The sequence below is a fragment of the Castor canadensis genome, chromosome 3 (genome assembly GCF_047511655.1).
Source record: "Castor canadensis chromosome 3, mCasCan1.hap1v2, whole genome shotgun sequence".
NCBI lineage: Eukaryota > Metazoa > Chordata > Mammalia > Rodentia > Castoridae > Castor > Castor canadensis.
The window spans coordinates 69,665,838-69,680,192 of NC_133388.1; the positions used below are offsets into that span (position 1 = coordinate 69,665,838).

Genomic DNA, 14,355 nt, shown 5'->3' on the forward strand with positions numbered 1-14,355 from the left:
TCTGCATTTCTTCATCGATTATAAGTATCTTCTTTTAAAGACTCCTTAACTTTTTTATCATAATTATTTTAAAGTCTTTGTCTCCTAAATCCAATATCACATGCATCCCCAAGTCTGTTTCTATTGAGTGTTTTTCCTATTGACCAGAAGTTCCATTTTCATATGTGTGCTCATTTTGTTGTTGCTGTTGTTGTTGATAGTGAGGTCAAAAATCAGGGCATCATACTTGCTAGGCAGACGCTCTAGCACTTCAGCCACCCTGCCAGCCCTTTTTACTTTAGTTATTTTTCAGATAGGGTCTCCTTTTTTTGTTTGGAACCAGCCTCAGACCACAGTCCTCCTATGTATGCCTTCTGCATAGCTGGAATTAGAGGTGCATACCACCACACCCACCTTATTGTTGGAGACATGGTCTTGCTAACTTTTTTTTGTCTGAGCTGGTTTCAAACCACAGTGTTCCTAATCTGTGCTTCCCAAGTACCTGGGATTAAAGGTGTGCATCATCACTATGAACTGCTAGTTCTCTTTATTATGTACCATACATTATACATAATGTGTGGAGACTGGATCTGTGCTGCCCATTACGGTAACAACTTATCCAATATAGCTTAAAATTAAAGTTTACATTAAAATTCTAATTCTTCATTTGTACATTTCAAGTGCTCAATAACCACGTGGACAAATAAGACTATAGTGCAAAGTTCTGTTAGATAGGCTGCTTTGGATTCTATTAATTTTTTTCTCAAAATTATTTTCTTCATTTCCCTGTCATTCCATTCACAAATTCTGTTCTCCAGGTTTCAATGTTACTTCCTCTTAATCATATTGTATCAAAATTTGAAGTATGTTTTATTTACTGCTTATTTTTTCCTCATTAATTTACCGAACTCTTGATACTATAGTTATGTTTCTGTACCTATTACCAGTTATTTTCTTGTGTGGCCTACATGTCTTTATGCTTTTTTTTTTTTTCAGTGTTACTTGTGCTGTCTTTCAAATCTCTGATTTCATGAGTTTACCCCAATTCTTTTGTTCTTTTCCCTTCAATTTAAGCCCCATTTAGACAGACAGATTGTATACCGCTTAATAAATACATTCTTCTTCATCTTTAAAAGGGACATACACAGTTTGAGACTCACTTATCTGAAGTGCTTGGGACCATAGTGTTTTAGATTTTGAGGTTTTGGTTTTTTTTTTTAATATTTGCTTACACATTATATTTTGGGGTTAGGACCCAAGAAGTGTCTTTATATTTCCTATACATCTTATACACATAGGCTAAAGGTAATTTAAAAAACTGTATTTATTGCACCCACATTTGGACTACATCTGGTCACATGAGATCAGGTGTGGAATTTTCCAATTCATGGCATCATTTTGGCACTCAAAAAAGTTGGATTTTTGAGTTTTAGATTAGGAATGCTCAAATTATACTCTTATTTTTTAGCTAAGAGTCACAAATCCAGTTTGTAAACAATGTCTGAATACTAATAAGCCATATATTTCATGAAAAAATCTATACCACCAAGTTTTTTTCTCTCCCACTCTCTCTTAATTCACTCAACATTTATTGATCACAAAATATTTGTGGTATTTTGCTTGTACTAGTTATATAGAGATAAATAAGATAGGCCCTGCTCTCATTTAAAGATTAGAGAAATAAGTGAGGCAATACAACATAGTAAGTGCTTACTAACCAGGCAAGGTGATTTATACCTATTTTATACCTATATCCCAGCTACCTGTGTGGTAGAGATCAGAATCACAGTACAAAGCCAGCCAAAGCAAAAAGTCAGTAAGACACCTCCCTCCACCCCCACATCTCAACCAACAAGCCAGGTGTGGTGGTGCACTATAATCCCAGCAACTAATAGGCATAGATAGGAAGAAGGATTGCCATCCAAGACTGGCACCAGGCAAAAAACAAAGGACCCTAACTGAAAGTTAACTAAAGCACACACACACAAAAAAAAGTCTGGGGGTGTAGGTTAAGTGGCAGAGCACCTGCCTAGTAAGTGTGAGACCCTGAGTTCAAAGTCCCAGTACCACCAAAAAAATAATAGTAAGTGCTTCCTACAAAAAGGAGAAAGATGTATCTGATACAAGGTAGCATAGTAGAGGAATTAACTAATAAAGAGGATAGAACTTGTTAAAGGAAAACTTCTTAAAGATGAATAAGATTTGTTTCCTACATAAATAGTGGTAAGAGTTTGAGTCAGTTATTCCAAATAGAGGAAATAGTATGTGTACAATCAGAGGTATAAAACAGAATGCTGTATTCAGGGAAATACTGGTCAGTACCAGTCTTACAGAATATGAAGTATGCAGTTGAAAACAGGGAAAAATGAAATTGCTGAGATAGGAAGGTGCCAGGTTGTGAATGCCCTTAGACACAATGCTAAAAACCTTGGACTTTACAAAGGCCTTCTTTGAAAGTGACTTATTCAAAGGGTTTTTAATGCACAATGAAGTATGACCAGTTTTTTCAAAAATTACTCAAGATGTGAATATTGATTTAAGTGGAATTGCATGATAATTTGTGCAAATAGTCTCTATAAGAATTGGTGATACCCATGTTTATAGCACCATTATTCACAATAGCTAAGCTATGGAAATAGCCAAGATGCCCCACTACTGATCAATGGACTAAGAAAATGTGATATTTACATACAGTGGAATTTTATTCAGCCACAAAGAAGAATAAAATTTTGTCCTTTGCAGGTGAATGTATGGAACTGGAGAACATCATCTTAAGTGAAGTTAGCCAGGTTCAGGAGGCCAAAAGCCACATGTTTCCTCTCATCTGTGGAATATAGACTTAATATAAATACAGTAAAACTTTGAAAAACAGGTCACATATGAGAGGAGGAGAGTAAAAGAAGGAAGTGAAAAAGGTGAATAAGATTGATGTACTGTCTATACAAGAATGAATATACAATTCTTAAACCAGTTGAAACCACCGTAAGAAAGGGACTAAGGTAGAAAGAAGAAAAATAGAGGAGATGAACCAAATTGGGCTATAATACATATGAACATGCAAGTGCCACAAGGAAACTCCCTGTGTAGCTATCTTAAACAAGCAAAACTGTCATTTTTTCTTCTTTTTTTCTTACACAAAATCAGAGATCAGGAGAGCAGAATGGAGTGGGGGGGGGGTGATTAGTACCGGTAGGAAGGAGGAGGAGGTGGGGAAATGTTAAAGAGGGTGAATATGGTGCAAATAATGTGTATGTAAATGGAAAAATGATATCTGTTGAAACTATTCCAGGAAGTGGGAGAGGAGAGGGATGAAGGAGAATGGTAGACAAGGTGAATTCAAGTATGATATGTTTGATATATTGTAAGAACTTCTGTAAATGCCACAGTGTGTACCCCCACCCAGCACAATAAAAAAAAAAGAATTAGTGATATTCTAATACTAAGGTTAAAGGAATGGAGAATAGATATTCATAAAATGAAATCCACAACCAAGGAAAGGAATACAGGAAAAAAAGCACAATTGTTAGGGCTGACCATGTAGCCCATGTGGTAGAGTACTTGCCTAGTGAGCACAAGGCCCTGGGTTCAATCCTTTGTATTCTGAAGAAAAATGCAGAATTGTTGGAGAAGATGAGTTTCAATTTTCTGTTACCAGATGCTGACCACCAGCAAAACAATTATTATACCTGATTAGAAAGTTCAAGTCTAGAAATAAAATTATTGGCCTTGTCAGCACGTGAGTAGTAGTAAAATTGTGAGAATATATGAGATCACTTAAGGAGAAAAGACAAAATAGGTACTGTCTGGGGGTTGGTACGGTGAGATGGGGGAAGATATAAGGAAAAGGGTATAGGAGAGTGAGTGTAGTAGAAATATTATGTAGTCATGTATGTAAATGGAAAAATGAGAACTATTGAAACTACTCCAGGAATGGTGGGGTGGTGGGGGAGACAGGATAAAAGAGAATGATGGAGAGGGTGAATTCAGCTATGATATGTTGTAAGACCTTTTGTAAATGTCACAATGTACTCTCAGTACAACAATGATCATTTAAAAAGAAAAAATTTAAAAAATAAAAGAAAGCTCAGATGATCATTAAAATTTCTAGCAATAAAGTACTTTTAATTTAAAAAAAAGTTAGCAAAGTATGGCAATTAAGGAATAGGCAGAGAGCTGGGTGCCAATGGCTCATGCCTGTAATGCCAGCTACTTGAGAGACTGAGATCAAGAGTAGTGTGGTTTGAGGCCAGCCCAAGCAAATAGTTCATGAGAACTCCATCTCCAAAATAACCAAAGCAAAATGGACTGGAGGTGTGGCTAAGTAGGGCCACAAAAAAAAAGGAAAGGAGGGAGGGGACTTAATAATTAAGTGACTGGAGGACAAGTAGGATGGGTGAGGAGTAAGAAGACTAGGTGCAGGAGAGTATAACCACATGGAAGGAAAGATGAAGGAGGCTCCAAATACTTTTCTGATATCAAGTTTTATATTACTCTTATACAGATCAACAGGAACCAAAAAATAGTGTGCTCTAACACAGGTCCTCAGTCATATCCCAGATACTTGCCTGAGAAAAAGAACACACTATTACATTTACCTTTTGAACCTCTGTATAGTACTCCACAGGAAGTTGTCGTTCAGCATGATTTGCCCCATCTTCCTTGGACCAGTAGCAAGCTTCTTTCTGTTTTTAAATATACTTTATTATTAACCTTTGCATTGTTAGAAGGTCTGGCTTTCCCTTTTTTTTTTTTTCTTTTCTGGTGTGTGTGTATGTGGTAGTACTAGGATCTTACACCGGCTAGGCAGGTGCTATACCACTTGAGCCACACCTCCAGCCCCCAAAGAATTCTTTTTACTCTTCTTGGAAAATGTCTGTAAACTTGAAATTATGGGCTTGGGGTATTGCTCAGTGGTAGAGTGCTTGCTTAGCATGCATGAGGCCCTGCATTCCATCCCTGGCACTGCCAAACAACAAAAACAAAATAAAAAAACCTGAAATTATGTCCCAACTTAAAACAGATGAAAATTCTGTACTGATGTCAGTAGAAAGAACATAGGTTTTGTTATCTATCTGCCAATCATGGTTCCATTCTTCACTTTGATGTTTAGTAACAACTATGTGACTGTGGGGCCTTACCCTGAGTCTCAGTTCTCTATGTAAAATGGGAATTTAAAAATATCTTTCAAAATTAGAAAGTTCTCTTGAAGTTGAAATATTACATATGAAGTTCACATGCCGGGTACATTTTTTCAAATCACCATATAAATAGAGCTCAGGTCATTTGTTTCTGTTTCTATTCCATGTTAGGGTTATCTCTCTATTCTTATTTTTTAATTTGTCTGTAGTTCATTTATCCTGTTATTTTTGCACAAGTGAGCAAACATGTTTTTCTTTTTTAACTCCTTTTATTATATAACATGTTCTACATATTCTCTGCTACTTCACATTTTTCACTAGACAGTGTATCTTTTTTTTTTAGCCTTATTTATTTATTTATTTATTTTTCTTTTATTATTCATATGTGCATACAAGGCTTGGGTCATTTCACCCCCCTGCCCCCACCCCCTCCCTTACCACCCACTCCGCCCCCTCCCTTTCCCCTCCACCCCCTCAATACCCAGCAGAAACTATTTTGCTCTTATTTCTAATTTTGTTGTAGAGAGAGTATAAGCAATAATAGGAAGGAACAAGGGTTTTTGCTGGTTGAGATAAGGATAGCTATACAGGGCATTGACTCACATTGATTTCCTGTGCGTGGGTGTTACCTTCTAGGTTAATTCTTTTTGATCTAACCTTTTCTCTAGTTCCTGGTCCCCTTTTCCTATTGGCCTCAGTTGCTTTTAAGGTATCTGCTTTAGTTTCTCTGAGTTAAGGGCAACAAATGCTAGCTAATTTTTTAGGTGTCTTACCTATCCTCACTTCTCCCTTGTGTGCTCTCGCTTTTATCATGTGCTCAAAGTCCAGTCCCCTTGTTGTGTTTGCCCTTGATCTAATGTCCACATATGAGGGAGAACATACGATTTTTGGTCTTTTGGGTCAGGCTAACCTCACTCAGAATGATGTTCTCCAATTCCATCCATTTACCAGCGAATGATAATATTTCGTTCTTCTTCATGGCTGCATAAAATTCCATTGTGTATAGATACCACATTTTCTTAATCCATTCGTCAGTAGTGGGGCATCTTGGCTGTTTCCATAACTTGGCTATTGTGAATAGTGCTGCAATAAACATGGGTGTGCAGGTGCCTCTGGAGTAACCTGAGTCACAGTCTTTTGGGTATATCCCCAAGAGTGGTATTGCTGGATCAAATGGTAGATCAATGTCTAGCTTTTTAAGTAGCCTCCAAATTTTTTTCCAGAATGGTTGTACTAGTTTACATTCCCACCAACAGTGTAAGAGGGTTCCTTTTTCCCCGCATCCTCGCTAACACCTGTTGTTGGTGGTGTTGCTGATGATGGCTATTCTAACAGGGGTGAGGTGGAATCTTAGTGTGGTTTTGATTTGCATTTTCTTTATTGCTAGAGATGGTGAGCATTTTTTCATGTGTTTTTTGGCCATTTGAATTTCTTCTTTTGAGAAAGTTCTGTTTAGTTCACGTGCCCATTTCTTTATTGGTTCATTAGTTTTGGGAGAATTTAGTTTTTTAAGTTCCCTATATATTCTGGTTATCAGTCCTTTGTCTGATGTATAGTTGGCAAATATTTTCTCCCACTCTATGGGTGTTCTCTGACAGTATATCTTATAAATGCACAGTATATCCCACAGTTTGAATCCTGGGCCCTGCTCTTGCTAGGCAGGTGCTCTACCACTTGAGCTACACCCTCAGTCCTGTCATTCCCTTTTTACAACTGAATTGTGTTAGTACTCTATTGTGTGGATGTGCCATAGCTCATTCAGCCACTCTTCTGATTCGGCTATACAATGCTGCAGTAACTGACGTTGTGCTTATGTATTTTTGCATTGTTGGAATGCGCCTTCAGGAAATATTCCTAGAAGTAATTACTGAGTCAAAAGGTAAACAGATATTTAATGCTGTTAAATATTAGCATTCCACCAGCAAACTCTGAAAGTGTTTTCCCAGAGTCCCAGTACAGAGCTTGTCATATTCATAAATTTTTACCATTTTGGTGGGTGAGCAGTTGTATCTTAGTATTGTTTTCCTTTATCCATCTCCTGTTGTAAGTGACATTGGAAATCCTCATATTTAGTAATGTGCTAATGGTCTATTCATGATTTTTAAAAAATTTTCCTTCAGGTTTTCCCCTCAATTTTTATGTATTAGCAATGTTAGCTCTTTATGATATATATCACAGATATTGTCTCCTTTCTTCATTTGCCTCTTGCCTTTGTTTAGAATGTTTTTGTTTGTTTGTAAGGATCATGGAAAAGTATTTTTATGTACTCAGTTTATTAAAATCTTTTCTTTCACTGTGCCTGGATTCTAGTCAAAGTTAACCTTTCACTGTACCCTGGATAAGAACTCACCTGTTTTCTTCTATTATTTGTATACGTTCATTTTTTTACATTTATATGCCTAATCCGTTTGAAGTTTGTTCTGTATGTAGAGATGGATTTTGTTTTTGTTGTTTTCACAAATTGGCACCCAGATGTCTGAGTATCTTTTATTTAAAAATACATCTTTGCTCTTTAGCAAATAACAAAGTTCCATATTTACTTGAATCTCTTCACAAGTTTCTTCATCAGCAGTTTTCAAACATCTTGGTGACAAGTTCCCTTTAATACTGTTAAACTTTGCTGTGATCTCAATTAACTTTTGTTCATGTAGGTTTTCTCCCCATTTATTCTGTCTTGTAGTGCCCTGACAGTGGTATGTTAAATTCTCCTAATACTCGTATTTTATTCCTTGTATCTCTTGTAGTTTTTGCTTTATAAAGTTAGTTACTATGTTATTTGATGCACATATATTCGTAACTATTTATATTCATTTTGCATTATAGCTTTTATTTAATTTATTATTTCAATTCTATTTGCTTCTTAATTCTAATTGGCCTGATGTTCTCTTTGTCCATTCCTTTAATTTTAGCATTTCTGAGTCTTTGTTTAACTCTTTAGTACAACACATACATGGGTCATTCTTCATGAACCAAACTGAAAATCTCTTTTCTTTTATTAAGCAAGTTAAACCCATCCTGGTAAGACACGTTTTGGTCTCATCCATTCAATTACTCAGGTTCTCATTTTGTTTTCTTTTTATAGTAGTTTTGCATAGATGAAAACAGTGCCTCTGTGTTTCTATTGCTTGGGCTAAGTTTACAAATTCCTAGTTCAAGAGTTCCTTCTTTAGTAGTTTTAAGACTTGCAGGATCCAGGTTTTCTCTTCTGCTTTTTCTTTTTAGTACATATTTTTCAAAGCATGTCTCTCTAGTCTGTTTTAACATTCTTTTCTCCTAAAGCTTGCCTTTCCTGTGTGTACTTCTAAGTCCCTACTTTCTATTTAGTAGTCTGATATACTTAGCAACGTGTTTCAGTATTTTCACACTTAGGATGAACTTTTTCTTTTGGGTTGGTTTTAGATCAGTCTTAGATTCATAGCTAGTTTCCATCTTCTCTTTCACAGTTTTTCTCAAATTGCCCTTACTCTTCATGAAAGACTGTAATGGGGAAAGAAGGGGGGAAAAAAAAAAAAAACAACTTGCTGAGATTTGCTGTATATTTTTCTACTTACAAATAATTTGAAATTTGGATAGTCTCTGTCCTCTGGTTACATGGAAAGTATTAGTTTTATGAGATTTTTGTTTGTTTGTTTTTTGGTTTTTTGGTTATTCTTACTGTTCTTTTGGAGTTTGGGTTAGGAAATTTAGACCAGAACTGCTCCTTGATTTAAGAGAGTTGGTCTTTAACTCTAATGATCAGCAGATCTCTTGTTACTATTTGATTGCCCCATTCCTGACACAAACTGTTCCTTCCATAGCGTGAATTATGATTATTTATTTATAAAACGTATACTGCTATTTTGCTCCTTTTTATATAAATTTCTGTTTATAGCATCCATTAGGTTAAAAGTGTCCTATGGAAAATTTTGTTTAGATAAAATGAGTAACGAATGATTGCAAAAATTGCTTAAGGTAGACTTTCTGGCAGGATACTCTGTGAGGTGTTGTTAAATTAGGAAAGGAAAGTAGAAGTGATTGTAATATAACAATTAAAACCTTGTGTCTGTCTTTGTTCAGTTAAGTAAATGTAGCTAATATCTGTGCAGTTTTCTTTTCTTTTGTAGTGCTGGGGGGATTAAATCTGGGTTCTTTAGCACTAAATTACAACTACAACCCCAATATGTGTTGTCTTTTAATCTCAATGTGTTTATATTAACTTAAAATAATGTTAACATTCTTATTTTATTGTTTTTATTGTGCCTTCTCTGAAATATGAAAGAGAACCCCACAATAATGTTCATATACAACATCTTAAAATCCATTATATCTATGTAAATATTAATAGTTGAAATTTGGGTTGATGGCTCCTAAAATAAATTTTGGAAACCCAAGAATAAGAAGGTGTCCACACTCAGTGGCTCAAGCCTGTAATCTTAGCTACTTGGAAAACAAAGATTGGGAGGATAGCCATTTAAGGCTAGATACTATGACCAAAAGTTCACAAGACCCCATCTCAACCAGTGGCTGGGCATGGTGGTATATGCCTATCATCCTAGCTACATATGGAAGCATAAATAGTAAAATCCCAGCCCAGGCTGGATGGGCATAAATCAAAACTCCATTTCAAAAATAACCAAAGCAAAAAGGTCTGACACAGTGGCTCAAGTGGTAGAGCACCCGCCTAAGCAAGTGTAAGTCCAAGCCCCCAGTACTGCAAAAAAAAAAGTGAATTATTAAATATTAAAAAGCTCTTATCTTATGAATTTACAATTATAATGGTTTTGCTGTTCTTATTGTTGTTACAGTTGGTAGTATCCTTACTTCTGTGCCTTTTGGACTGGATCATGGCTTTACCTCTAAAGATATTACTCCAACCAGTCCATCCTACAGGAGCAGAAAATGATAAGACAGAAAAATCTGTCCTCAATTGCATTTATAAGGTATAAACTTCCTTATTTGCTTTATTATTTATTTGGTGACCAAGGGTTTAAGAATTAGAGAAATAACATTTCTGAGTATAACATTTTCATTGTTTTAGAGTTAGATATTTTCTGGTATCTGAGGTTTAGCTTATAGTACTTAAAGGCAATTTAAAATTACTTTGTACAGTTTTCTTGCATTGAAAATTTTTGAAAGAAATTAGAGTGTGTTGAATACAAAAACTACTAGTTGAATTTGATTCATTCTTTTTCTTAAGAGGTATTAAATTTTGCCTTGGTTTAAGAGCTAAATTTTAAAATACTTAAAATTTTTCCCAAGCCTCTTCTTACAAATCAACCTTTTTTTTCTTTTTACCTTTATTTTCACTTAGAAGTAAAACTTGGTATTTTCTTTTCCCTTAGGTTTTGCATGGGTGTGTTTATGGAGCTCAGTGTTTTACCAATCCAAAGTATTTTCCAATAAGCCTCTCTGATTTGGCATCTGTAGATTATGATCCTTTTATGCATTTGGAATGCCTGAAAGAGCCTGAACCCCTACACTCTCCTGATTCAGAACGATCTTCTAAACTCCAGCCAGTAACTGAAGGTAACGTGAGTTCTCTTCAGAATAATGTTGTAACTTGAGTTCTTGCTAGGTATGATCTAAGTCAATGGGTAGAAATAATGAAGAATATGCCTCTCTTTGTGGTTGTTTTCCTACCATGTATATTCTAGCATAAGTTCGTTTTTAATTTAAGAAATAACTTCATATGCACAATTTAATATTACACGTAATGATGTTCCATTGTGCTTCAGGCCAAGTTATTCTTGGGAGTTTTTTTCAATATATGTTTTATCTTATACCTCATAGGACTTAAATAGAAAAAGAGAACTATAAAGTCTGAAAGACCTGGTGTTGAATTTTGACTGTCATCTAATTGCTGAGTGACTCTCTGTCCTTATTTGTGAAATGCAGATAATATTAGATCACTCATAGGATTGTTTTGAGGACTAAGTACAATTATGTGCATAAAGCCCTTTGCACAGTCCTTGGTTCATAGTGAACTCAATACTCACTAATATTTTTTAAGTCACATTTTAAGTCTTTTTTTTTTTTTTTTGCTTAAAAATAAAGTGTAGCTTACCCTCTTGGAGCAAGCTTTCTCTTGTTCCTGTTACTACTGAACCTAACTGGGCCTAACTGGGGGCAATGGGAGATGCAGAAAGGACAAAGGATAGACAGACATTCAAAAAGTTGGGGCCAGGTGTGTTGCGCACTCGGATGGAGATGCACAACAACCCCATTGCTTCTTTTCTCTATTATTCTCTTCATCTACTCTGCTTCTTTTCTCTGTTTTTATTCTTTAAGGCCTTACTCCTTTACAGTTCTTTTAAAACCTTGCTTCTAAAATCTTTCTTTAAGACCCTGCTTCTTTTCTATTCTTTATAGTTTCTTTCCTTAGACTTGCACTGTCCCATGTTCTCTCTTTAGCTTTCTTAAAGCCTTGGTCCTCAGATTGCAAACAAATAACAGCAGCTCTGTCATTCCCTCACAAGCTGCCAACCAATTCTGTCAACCCCTCTTTAGCAATTCCCCTGTAGCAATTTTCCTTCAGCAATTCTTTTCCCTTCAGCAGTTCTCCCTTCGGCAATTCTCCCTCCAGAAATTTCCCTTCAGCCAAAAAGCCTCCCTTCGTCCAAAAGCCTTGTGTTCTCCTTCAGCCTTGTGTCTTCTATATCCAGTGGTAAACAAGGAGGTGGAGCAGCAGTTCTCCAGGAGGGATGTGACATTGTAATAGGAAAAACCTGCATTAAACAACTTAGGAAAAGCAGATGAGCTACAGCTTGCCTTCTAGCTCTTCTGCAGCTGGGGCTGTGCCAAATCTCATCCTACAGATTATTTGACATAAACATTTTAGGAAAAGGAGGTGCTCTGCAATTACTCTCTCCTTATTCTGCGACTGGGACTGCCGAACTCAGCCTGCAGAATATTGAGTACAACTGTGCTTATGTCCTCATAGGCTTCTCATACTCCGCTCTCCACACCCTCTGATTTAAGAGAAAGATATAAATAAATAATTAAACATAATAAATTCATAAAACATAAGTATAGGTCTAGGGCATGGCTCAAACCATAGAGTACTTACATAACAACCGTAAGTGAAGCCCAAAGGTCAAGCCCTAATACCACCAGCAAAATATATATACATATACAAGAAGGAAAGAAACATAATCAAATTACTATTAGGAGCACTTAAACATTTTATAGGATTCAGTAAATTATGACCATTAGTAGAGACCTGTTTCTATAACTGGTTTGGAGGTGATATATTCTTGTTTTATGTATCATCTTGGCTATTGCCTAACAATAGCAGTGTTGAGTAGCAACAGAGATGAAGTGGCCCATGAAATTGAAAATATTTACTCTTTGGCCCTTTATAGAAAAAATTTGCTGATCCCTGGTAATTGATTTGGAGTGTTAACTCAGAAGGAGAGAGACCAATCATGAGACTGTTACAATAGGCCAAACAAGAATTGCTAATTGTTTAAACTTTTTCTTTTGTTTCTAAAGAATGGTAGTAGGAATCCAATGGAAAAATATAGTTGAGAAGTATGGAAAGGCTTTTGGGACAGGTCAACAAAAAAGAGGAATTTAGAGTAGGTTTCTGGCTTGTTAGATTCTGAGTTAGGGATTGATTAGACTTTCTCCAAACCAGAACAAAAATATAAAAGAGTACAGATTTGGAGGGGAAATGAGAACAGTGTGGGAAGTGGTTTCCTTTGGCTGTCTTTTGACTATTCATGTGAACATACCTAGTGGATAATTACTTGTGTGCAGAGATCTAAATCTTAGCTGGGAGATCTTTGTTAGGGATATGTATGCATGCATGCACATACACATGTTCGTGTGTGGGTTCTGAGAAGAAAAAGTTGCAAAGAAAGGAAAATTAGGAGAGTAATTCTCAGAAACCAGAGAGGCAAAAATCTTTAAAAAAAAAAAAAAGCAAAAATGGCTGTTCAACAGTGTTAATGATAAAGCAGTACAAAAGAACTGAAATATGTCTGCTTTATTATCAGCAGAGAAGTAGGAGGCAGAAGTCAATGGGTATGGGTTGAAGCAGGAGATAAAGAAGTAGAGCCATCTCACAGAAAGTACCTTTTTTTGTGTGTGTGATACTTGAGATTAAACCTAAGACTTTGCATATGCTAGGCAAATGTTCTACCACGGAGCTACATTCCCAGCCCAAAAGTACACATTAAAGAAGCTTGACTGTTTAAGAAGGGGAGGAGATAGGGGCCTGGGGTGTGACTCAAATGACAAAATGCCTGCTAAGCAAGTGCAAGGTCCTGAGTTCAAACCCTAATACCACCAAAAAAAAAAAAAAGAATACAAAGGAAAAATAATAAAAAGTAAGTAAGCTTAAGGATAATTCAAGGTTAAGGGGTTTTGTAAGCTGAGAAGGAAATAAGTGGGTAGGATATTGTTAATATAGTGAAGTCCTTGAGAGAATGAGCTAGAAAATATTGGTGATAGGATTAGTCCTTCATCTAGGATGAGAAAGAAGAGGAAAAGGAGAGGTAAATTTAAGAGAGTTAAGTGGAGTTATTGAGAGCCCAATAGAAAATGGAAACCACAAAGTTTCGTTACACCAATCAACAATTAGTAAGGTGGGTATAGCAGAAATACAAGGGAACTATGGACTTCAGAATATTGGTATGGAACCCAGGCATGGTAAAAATTGAACTGCTGCCAGGAGTTAACTAATGAATTAGAAGGAAACAGTGATCTAGAGAGGCAGAAAATAGATATTGATGGTGATAAGTAGAGCAGTAGATCTTGGGATAAGCCACATATTGGAATATACTACTGCTCTGTTCCCAGCCACAGAGATTTTGTTGTATTAATGTAAGATTGCTGAGATTTTTTAAAGCTCCGCTTGTAACTAATGTGTAGTGATGGTTGAAAGCCACAGAGAATCAATATATTAGGACATAGTTCTTAAAATGATTTTCTGGATAGCTAAAGTTCTTCAAATAAATTTTACAGGGAAGCCCAATTTATAAAGCTTAAAAGTAGAGCTGCAGCAGAGGGAGCCCTGTGACCTTCCAGCCTCTCTCTTCACAATTTCCAGGGCCTTCTCCAAGGATTTTACAACACAATCGGGAAATCATTGGACCAGGAGGTTGTATTAAAGAGTTTTATTTTCAAAGATAGACTAGTTATAAATTATTTAAAAATCTAGAATATGACCATGGCAATGGACTGATGGCATACAATAAAAGTGAAGGGATAAAGTTAGAAGTTAAGGAAATGAGGCTAGGGCTTTTCTTTGGCCTCT

General features: G+C 36.0%; 1 protein-coding gene across 6 annotated transcripts in view; it reads left to right on the forward strand.

The window, feature by feature from the left end:
- The window catches only part of Ralgapa1 (Ral GTPase activating protein catalytic subunit alpha 1), a 241,944-nt gene that overhangs the window by 157,580 nt on the left and 70,009 nt on the right, over positions 1-14,355 (forward strand). For all 6 annotated transcript variants that reach the window (XM_074068142.1, XM_074068145.1, XM_074068143.1 and 3 more), the window contains 2 exons: positions 9,902-10,036; positions 10,439-10,622. In XM_074068142.1, coding sequence (XP_073924243.1) covers positions 9,902-10,036; positions 10,439-10,622 — 319 coding nt within the window. The remainder of the gene's footprint in view (positions 1-9,901; positions 10,037-10,438; positions 10,623-14,355) is intronic.